We start from the raw sequence: 10,590 nt of genomic DNA, 5'->3' as shown, positions 1-10,590 counted from the left end.
ATATTTTCCATGACCAGACTCAACTTGCCTAGACCTATCATGCACATCAGCTATATCTCAAGATTGAGAATTTTCAGTAAGGTAATCAAAATATTCAAATGCTTCCTCGGGCTCTTTATCGAAAAATTCTCCATTACGCATGGTTTGAACAAATTGGCGCATTTAAGGTGTCAAACTTTCACAAAAAAACTTATCACTCGCCAATTTTCATAACCGTGATGAGGACAAGCATTTAAAAGATCCTTGAACCTTTCCCAGTTTTGATAAAAAGTTTCATGATCATTTTGGGTAAAGTTCATGATTTGTCTTTTAACTGCATTTGTCATATGTATTGAAAATAATTTCTTCAAAAATTTAGTTTGCATTTACTGCCATGTGCCTATGTTTTAGTCTTATCTTTCAAGAAAAATGGAAACAATTTTAGTCTAATAATCTCATTGATGCATATCCGGTCCATGAATGTAAAACAAACCTCTTCAAACTTTTTGATATGAAGGTAAGGGTTATCGGATTCCATGCCATGAAAATGTAGAATCAATGGGATCATTCCAAGTTTAAAATTAAAGGCGTTTGCATTCAAATGTTAGATTATGCATGAGGGTGTGCTAGTTCTGACAGGTTGTAAGTAATGTCTAAGATTCTTGTTCTGATTTACTACTTCCCTATTATGATTCTCATTTTCAGCCATAGTGCTATTAGTGTCAGAAGATAATTCAAGAGAAAGTGATGTTGAGGTAAAAGATACTAGTGATTCTGTCCTAACCAACCGAGAAGTTTGGTCTGGTCCAACTAGTCATACAACAAGAGTAGAAATTAAAAGAATATGTAAGAAAAACAGAAAAAAAAAATTAAAATAAATAAAATAAAAAAGAATGTCACCCAAGCTGTGAAGAGATTCACAGTACTACAAACGTCTTCTCAACAGTATGAGAATGCCCTGATAAACACCAGTTGTCCCCGGCAACGGCGCCAAAAACTTGATGGTTTTCTATATCCGTCTTCCAAGTGCAGAAGCTATCAAAGTAGTACATGAATGAGTTGCATGGTCATTTCTACATGGACAATAGTATTCATGCTGAGCAAACATATAATGAAGTGTATTTTGTGTGAAGAACTTGTTTGTCAAAGGGCTATTTACACAACCAAGAAAAGAAACAAGAAAAGTATATTTATGTACTGATTGGAGTGTATTAACGAAGAATGGTTTGGATCTTTTCTCTATTTTTTTTTAATAATTTTCAGAATACTTGTAAACTTAAAAGAAATGAGGAAATAAATGAATGCTAGAGAAATGAGTGCAAGGAATTAGAAATTGCAAAAAAATAAAAACCTAAAAGAAAATATACCAAACACTTGAGCTGCAGTTTTCATCCTTTCACAGATTGACAATGAAAAATGTTAAAATCTCTTTTCTACTCAACCACTAACCCATAAGTAAGGATCATGATCAGAAAATATAATAAATCAAGCATAAGTTATATCTTAGCCCCAACTTTCCTACTGAGTTGTAAAGCCAATTGTACAATAAAATAAGACTATCAAAATCTTAATCAGATCAAGCATCAGTTGTGCCTAGCGTCTGCAACATATCAAAATGCATGAGAAGGAATTCCAAGCTTCTCCAAATATAACAGCATTACAGCTCAATAAGCTATGAAATGAAAATCAATGGAAAAATTAGCAAAGTTAAGCCAATCTGTTTCTGGATTACTCCCCACAACCTAGGTTTAGAAATTTAGCCTAACATTTTTTAATCCAAATACTTCATCCCCATTCTTGAATCTAACCGAAAGAAAATAAATAACCATAATCTCCCCCCAAAATAGGGGTTTGAAACCGAAAAACCTCCAAAAGGTTGAAACGAGCACAGGTCCCAAAAACTAAAACTAAAAAAAAAAACTGCCGAAAAAAAGAGAGAGAGATCGTACGGAAAAATGCCTCCCTTTTAATTTATACCATGCGTGCCCTCGTTCCGGCCCTACAGTGTGTGTTTCATGTTCCCACCTCTCCAATGCGCATCTTGCGCTGCTTGTGAGGCCACGATCCTTGCACTGCAGTCCTGCATGAGCTGCTCTGCACCAGTGTTGAAGCCAAAATCGTGCCATAGTTGTCCACGTGCGTGAGTTTCCAGAAGCTGCTCCACTTCACACCAATGGATATATGTCCCTTAGTGAATCCCATGCTCTGGTTCTTAATTTCAAAATTATCCCTACAACAATTAGTTAAGTGTTCAGTATATAAGGGTAAAATGGGTAGATTAACTTTGGTTTGTCTTAACAAAGTGAGTATGCCAGCTGCATTACAATCTTTTTAAGTGCAAAATATCATAATTTAACAATTGACCCTAGTTTATAATTTATTGCATAATTAAGTGTTTAATTCATTTTTGGCTAAACAATTTAGTCACTTTATCAACTTAATTATGCAGTTTTGAAACTTTATCATTTAGTTATTATAACTTTATTATAAATTGTATTATTGTAAATTGTAATAGCTGAGTTAGGACTTGAGAGTATTAGTAGTACTTCATTTTCTCTTAATTTGTATTCTTTTATTGTAAATTCAATACATTGTTTATTGCTATTTAATTATTATACATATTTTTTGTTTATTGTTTGGGCCCAAAATGGCCAAGAAGCTATGGCCCTTTTTTTTTTGGAGGGGGGGGGGAGCAAGGGTAGGGCGGGGCGGGGCGGATGGATACGGTATCCGACCCCGCACCCCAATAACAGGGTACCCGCACCATAAGGGCACCTGTCGGGGCGAAAACTTCACCCCCTCCCATGTGGGGTGGGGAGGGGGTGACCCCACACCTTATGGTGCGAGTAGCACCCATAGTTTAAACTGAAACATGCATACGTGTGATATTTGCATATTTGGAAGTGTTAGTCATGGAGAGTACTTTTAGTTTTGGGCTTAGTGCTTACAGTGATCGATATCTGCATACTTGGGTTGAAGCCCAGTTCCTTGAACCTAAGGTCCACGAAATAAATTGCTCTGGATCAGCATGACTATCCTGAAGCTAGCAAAAGAAGCAACAAAGCCCATATAAGTCTTTTTCCTTCTATTTTAAAAACAAATAAAATCTTATATCCAGGTAATTGGTTGTTTACATTAATTTAAGCTTGCTTTAAGAACACCCTGATCATCTTGCATGTATATTGTAAGCTTTAGGAAATTGACAATAGGTAGTACGTATGATTGCTTGTAAATTCAACTCATTTCATCTCATCTTATCTCAACATTCACATACAAACACATTTCAATTTCAAATTTTCAGTTTTATCTTATAATTATTACCTAATTATTACAATTTTTCAAAACAAAACATAAAAAATAATTCAAATTTCAAAAATTTTAAAAATTTTAAAAAAAATATTCTAACAAGATTTTAACTTTATAATATTTTTATTCAACTTTTTCTCTCATTTCTCAAAATCTCATAAAATATCTTAACTCAAATCATTTCACTACTATTCACAAACTATCTCCCTACCATTCACAAATTTTTCATCTAATCTTATCTAATTTGTGTAACCAAACGAGGCGTTAGTCTAAAGTAGTGATTTAAAAACTCAATAATAAAAAAAAGGGGAAATATTTTCCTGCAGCCTCCAAATTTGTAGTCTGAAAGCCCAACCCTCGTCATCATGAGCATATAATATATATATATATATATATATATATATATATGTAGAGTAATTATACTCATCATCTTAATTCTCATCATCTTATCATCTTCTCATGATGTGGCATTAGATCATGATTGGACACTATTTATTATATTTCACTTTTGAATCTATTATCTAATGTCACATTATGAGATGATGAGAAAAATGATGATAATAGATTAATCTATTATATATATATATATATAGCTAATCTCAGTTACAAGAACTAGCTGCATATATGCCATGCAGTACAAGCTGGTTTTTTGATCCGAATGAGTGCCTCAAGAACATAATTAGATTAAAGTTTTGGAAGTATAGTGTTGCATAAGTGAACAGAAATATTATTTTTTAGATTAAAAAAAAAAAAGCGTCAGATGAATGAGATCGTGGAAGGACGGCATAGTGGCTTTCTCTATTGTTAGATAAAGTGGAATCAATTCCAATTCCATCGATCACACTACTATGGACAAAGTGAATATTTGCTTGCCTATCTAGCCAACACCTTGCATGTTCTTGCTTTTCCTTCATTTTCTTTCTTTCTTTCTATACGCAGTTTTCTGTCTTTTATTCTTTTCGATCTGCTACCTCTTTCTGGCTTTTCAATGGCATATAATATATGTATATATATACATATATATATTTATATATATCTATATATATCTCTGTTTGGCCATATATAATCCATATATAATAGGCATAACTAATTGAATAATATTGCAGATCGTAAAATGAATTCTGAGTAGTACTGTTGGTCTTTGAGGTCTATCAAAGTACATGGCCGAAGTATGTATTCCTTCAAGCCGCGCTAGCTAGTGTTGTGATTAAACGATATATATCCCTGATGAACATTTATGTATTTTTCTCGGTTTTCTTTCTTTTTCTTCTTCTTCCTTTTTTTTTTTTTTTTTGGCTTGAACGATACGTCTCTTGCCCTGGGCATTTTAATCAAAGCTCTCTCTCTCTCTCTCTCTCCCCTGGAGAACCTAATTAATATTTTGTGGCTATTATGGGTGAGGTCATGAGCTGATGGGGACAGTGGATATATACCCCAAAAGTTAAAAGTGCTGCTTTTATGGATGGATATATACTCGAAAAGTAGAAAAATTCTCAGATATTGGTGGTTGATAGCTTCCATGTTTCGTTATCGATCTTCTTCTCTAGTACGTTCTCTTCAATTTGATTTATATATGAAAGAGAGAGCTTTCTGGCCTAGAGAAAAAGAAAGAAAAGAAAAGAGAGCTTTGGGTGAAATTTGAAGACTCGATTTGGTCCTAATAATATGCTTAAAACTAACGGTACTTCGAATTTCGCCAAGTCCAATTTGACGACTTTCTTTAAAGCCTTGAATGTGGTAGAGTACTGTAGAGTTGGGTCCGTTTGGATAGTGAAATAAGATGAGATGAGTTGAGATGATTTGTGAATAGTAATAAGATTATTAGTTGAAATTAGATGAGATGATTTCGGCCTAGTTTGGGTAGGTATTCTGAGAATACCTCACAAATATTCATTATTTTATATATTATTACTTTTCAACTACTTTTTACTACTATTTAATATTTTATCATTACTTTTTCACTATTATTCACAGAATACCTGAGAATATCTCATTACCCAAACGCAACATTTTATCTCACATTTGCATCCAAACGGGCTCTTAAAGTTTGAACTCAAGACCTCTATTATGATATTATGTGAAATCACCATTTCTTTTAAAAGTTTAAACTGATAGGAAGAAATAGATTTAATTATTTATATTATATTCTATACACTATCTACAAGTTAGAGTGAGTTTCTTACCATCCAACATTTAGCTTATGTTTCGTTTTCTCATTAGATAAATTGACCCAACCCCCTCTAGATCATCTCCCAATTGAATTTACAGTACTCTTTATCAAATCAGGACTTGATCAATTTTAATTTTGATAATGAATGGATTATATTTTTGTTCCTTTGCCAAATAATCATTCGATTGATCATTCCATTCAAATTGGCAAGTCTATCTAGCACTTGTATCGATGGGGATACCCCCCACCCCCAAATTGTACCCCACATTTTATTTTGCTTAATTTGTAGTCATGGACCCGTACGTGATGCCAAACCGCTCCTATTAAAACAATATGTATGGCCGTCCGGAAAAAATATATATATACAAATAACTTATCGTATAAATCAAATCATGCTATGTTAAGGCATCTACGTACACAAATTTATAAGTAGAAATATTCTTTGATTTATAAGACTATAACACTACAATATATATGATTTTTTGCAACGAACATTTGCAAGGAACATTTTTTTCGTTGTCATTTGCAACGATACAAAATATTTCGTTGAAAATAGTTGAATTTTGCAATGATAAAACCTCGTTGCAACTAACCATGCATGAACAGTGATTAGAATATTATTTAATTAGTTGTTTAACAATTGCAACGAGCTGTATAACCTAGCTAATAGAAATTAAAGTACCCCTTCATGTGTAGTAGAAATTAGAAACTCATGAAATCTTGATTTAGATAATGATGAGAACTACTTACGTACGGCCTATGGGGACTAGCTAGTTAACTAGGTTAACAAATTCTCTCTTTTGTCTATTACCAACACATGAAACTCAATTCATTCACCATCGATGATCTCAATAATCATACACATGATGTGGAAAAAATAAAGACCGATCACGTAGTGGTAGCTAGTAGTACTTAATTATATGCGAGGAGAGGTAGTAGTAGCGTACTGATCATTGTAAGAAAATTATTTATTTGTAATCAGTTATTTTCTATAAAAACAAATATTTTCTGTCAAAATGATCAATTTATTTTTATCGCAAATAGTCATTATCGCTACAAATACCGGCCATTTGATCTCTTGTAGTGACTGTTGAAAACTTGGAGGATACATACACATGATGATAGGGAACTATATATATATATTTGTTAAGGAGGAATTGAATTAGCAACCAACATTAAGGTTTCGTTTCGATAGTGACTTGAGATGATATGAGTTAAAATGAAAGTTAAAAGTTGAATAAAATATTATTAGAATATTATTTTTTTATATTGTTATTGTTTTGTGATTTGAATAAGTTGAATTGTTTATTATATTTTGTAGGTATAGGAATTTAGAAAAATTATAATGATGAGAGGAGATGAAATAAAACACATTTACTATCCAAATGGAGCCTTAATACTTTGCTCCAACTAGCTAACCTTGGCCAGGTACCACTGCACGTAACAGATAATCATGATGAGTAAGGGATCTCGCGGGAGAGCATCATGTAAGCCTCATATTATGGTGTTAAAAAGCTTTATGGTTTCCAAATGAGGTTTCTGAAGTCTTTCGAAAAGAAAGAAAACAATGTTTTCCAGAGATCAGAAAAGGTCCATGCATTTGAGAAAACGAAGAAAAAAAAAAAAAAGCTGATCCTGCATTGGTTATAAGGGTAGCATATAAATTCGGGATTCTTGTCTCAAAAGCTAAGGACAAGCATGTGATGCATCAGAGATAGATAACTAAAACAAGTACTCTAGTAATTAACAACCTAAGAAGGACGCAATATTCGTGCAAGGAATCATGCACTTTGTTTAGTGACAAGGAAGATGGTGGATCGATCATATATAGGGCAATTTATTATATATTTTTAAAAAGGAGCTTTAATTTAGTAATATATATAAATATATATATAGCATTACTTCTTAAATTGATCCAAATTAATTATATTCTCGAGAGCAATATTTCTAGGTTAGTAATTAAACAAGGGATCGTGTTATATATTGGAATATCGGATGATCATAAATGCGCGAGGCCCCATCCATCCCGATGAAACCCCCACCCCAAGATCCCCAAGATTATGCATGCTTGATGGAACAACACTAACAAGAATATAGTTTCTTAATATATATATATATATATAAATATTATATATAATCATAGAGTGCATAAACGTCATATAATCGTTTTGAAAAAAAATAAAGTCTATTATTAAAAAATTAATTTTTTTATATAAATCTCATATTTATTTATTTTTTATAAAATAATTATACGATACTTACACACTCACGATTATAATCATCATCTATTTTTTGATAAATACAAGCAGTAGTAATTAAATATAGTACAAATTTTAGAACTACACCTGATGAGATCAGTACTCTATATATAATTATTTGCCACACATTAATTGTTCCTACTGGAGCCGCCAGATGTAATTAATAAGTAGAAACAGAAGTTACAAAAAAAAGGGGTGGAAAGGGAAACAAAAAAGAGCTGACTTAACCTTATTTAAAAACTTAGAACGTCTAGGGCTGGGGGTTAGCTAGCTAGAGCTAGGCAAATGATCTATAATATTGTTAATCAAAGCCATATAGCTCCGGCTTCTTTGAGCAATTTCTTTAGATTGCCATTGAGATGAAGTGTCATGACAGTGTTAGCAGAGCCCACGAATTTACCCCCAATGAACACTGCCGGAACTGAGGGGTTGCATCCTAGACGCATGAGAGCCCACTCCATTTCCTGCCCTCTCGAGTCCTCATCAAGTTCGAAAATTGCCGGGCTCACTCCTTGCTCGTAAAACAGCCTTTTAATTGCATGGCACATGCAGCACGAGCTCTTGCTGAAGATCACCACTGCCTTTTGCGATGCAATTTTAACAATGCGATCCATTGATATTATTGATGGCCCTGCTAACTCAGTACAATTGAAGAAGCTTCTCTCTCTCTCTCTCTCTCTCGCTGTGCTAAAAAAGAAGTATAAATGTACGTACGTATAAGCTTGTAGTACTTGCCGAAGACGAATAGACTCCAAAATAGAGGTAATTAGCGATCGTGGGTACTTGTGATGGAAAATATGGCAAATGCAGGCTATGAAGATTGAGAGGAGATCTAGTTTAGAAGGCAGCTAGCTTGGTTTGTGATGGAAATGAATTAGCCCTCGAGGCCCTTTATATAACGTCTAGGGGAAGCAAAAGTACTTGGTACGTACATGGATCGATTATTATATGTATAAAGTTTATTTACTTAATCCGAAGCATGCAGCACGTACGAAAGAGATCATCAGGATGAAAAGGTGAAGGTTCCCTGAGATATATATAATTTGGATTTTAGCTGTGTCCAAATCAGTGAACACCCTTGATAGAGACTTGTGTGGCTTGCTGCTAACAATCTTTCCTAGTTGCGTGTTCCAAGAATCTTCGACCCTATAGAGATAAGCCAAACACTGCCGAAAGTGGATCACTAGGAAAAATAATATTATGGAACGTACGGTCACTACACTAGTTTTTTCTTCTTTTTTTTTGGGTAAATTATTATATATATAATGCTGCCTGCCCTCGATTACAATGTGTGGGTGAAGAATGTCATCAACTTTATAATATAAATGACGATTACATGCGTGGGATGAGAGGGTGATAGCAAGATCGATGTAGTCGGGCACGAATAGTTGCATCACCGAATAACCAGCTAGCTAGCAGCCGGTGCATGGCTCTGAGCATGACATGAAAATTCCACGTAAAGTTTTCTTAAGCTTTAGATGATGTCTATGTACGTAGCACCCATCTCTGTCAAAATTAAAGGAGATAAAGAAAGTTGGGAAACAGAAACAACCCCGGAGCTTGAGCCATTAGATAGATATATAATAAAAGGCCCTGCACTGAGTGTGTGTATATGTGTGTGTGTGTGTTAATAAGTTGATAAGAAGACTATAATGGATCTAGAGCGTCATATCCTTTAATTTTATTTAGCAGACGCGCGCGAGGATAAGAAAATCAAGTATGAAAGAACAAAAATACAATTTTATCATTTTATCTCTATTTAAATGGTTTAAAACTAGGATCAATGAAATTAACAATCTACACATGACTTAAAGTTGAAAAGTGCTTGGATTGCTAAAACTAACACCATGTTTGGTTACAAAAAATGTTTGAGAATATTTTGAGAATTTGTTTGAGATCATTAGGTTTTGGGAAATGAGAGATAAATATTTGAAAACCAATATTTTTTAAAGTAAGTATATTTTATTGGAATTTGTAAAAGTGGATAGATAAAAAGGTTGAAAATTTGTTTGAATATAATTTTTTAAGATTATTTTTTATTTAAGAGTTTGTACAAGTTGTATTGATTTTTCTGTTTGAGTAATGATTAGATAAAAAATTAAAAATATGAAAGAGAAAAGTATTTTATGTTTAAATAATATTTGAAAATGAAGTTAGAGAAAAGTTGATAAATCATGTTGAAACTTTTTTAAAAGAAAAATTATATTCATCCTCCTCACACATCACGCATTTTACTTTTTTTTCTCTTAAAAAATATATATTGTATATGGATGATGAGTATAAGAATTCAATTAATTTAAGAAAAATAAAATAAAAAAAATAAAAATAAATGTAGTGTCTAAAGATGATGAGTAGCAAATTAACTCAAAAATATATATATAAATATATATATTTATATATATATATATATATATATTTATATACTTGATTGCCAAACAGGGCTGGATTTAAGAGTCAGCTCCTAAAAATCCCCTTACCTCCGATTTCTTCGGTCCCCCTCCATCCCACTAAAGCCGGGGTAGAATAATTAATCAAAATAAGATAATGAAAAATTGATCAACATGTAATAAACAACAATACTTGAAAGAAAATATATAATTCTTCTTTAAATTAATATGTTATCTATGAAAACATGAATTAGTCTTTAAAATATATACTTTAAAGGTCTATTACCATGTACTACTACTTATGACAGGCCATTATATATAAGGGTTCCACACTATTTTTTCCGAGAAAAATGACGTTTCATCTAGTTGGTTAATTTTGGGGCTAATATGCTCGTGCTTGCATGGATAATCGACAAATTGCTAATATTTATTTTTATATATATAATATAATATATATGTGTATATATATATATATATATATATATTCTTC

At 32.6% G+C, this 10,590-nt stretch overlaps 1 protein-coding gene and 1 non-coding gene across 2 annotated transcripts; one reads left to right on the top strand and one right to left on the bottom strand.

Moving 5' to 3' along the window:
* Positions 1–210: 210 nt before the first annotated feature.
* On the top strand, positions 211–317 carry LOC118349076. The gene has a single exon (XR_004802069.1). It is a non-coding gene; the product is annotated as a small nucleolar RNA R71 (small nucleolar RNA).
* A 7,409-nt stretch (positions 318–7,726) lies between these two features.
* LOC108994978 (monothiol glutaredoxin-S10-like) lies at positions 7,727–8,570 on the bottom strand. The gene has a single exon (XM_018970425.2). It carries the CDS (start codon positions 8,325–8,327, stop codon positions 8,019–8,021), a length of 309 nt encoding a protein of 102 aa, XP_018825970.1. The 5' UTR covers positions 8,328–8,570; the 3' UTR covers positions 7,727–8,018.
* Positions 8,571–10,590: the final 2,020 nt, after the last annotated feature.

The sequence above is a fragment of the Juglans regia genome, chromosome 7 (genome assembly GCF_001411555.2).
Source record: "Juglans regia cultivar Chandler chromosome 7, Walnut 2.0, whole genome shotgun sequence".
Classification (NCBI taxonomy): Eukaryota; Viridiplantae; Streptophyta; class Magnoliopsida; order Fagales; family Juglandaceae; genus Juglans; species Juglans regia.
The sequence above is the reverse complement of the archived record's forward strand: the minus strand, read 5'-3'. Positions and strand labels throughout refer to the sequence as shown.

Coding starts and splice junctions, on each gene's coding strand:
- LOC108994978 (XM_018970425.2), bottom strand. CDS start 8,327: ATGGATCGCATTGTTAAAATTGCATCGCAAAAGGCAGTGGTGATCTTC.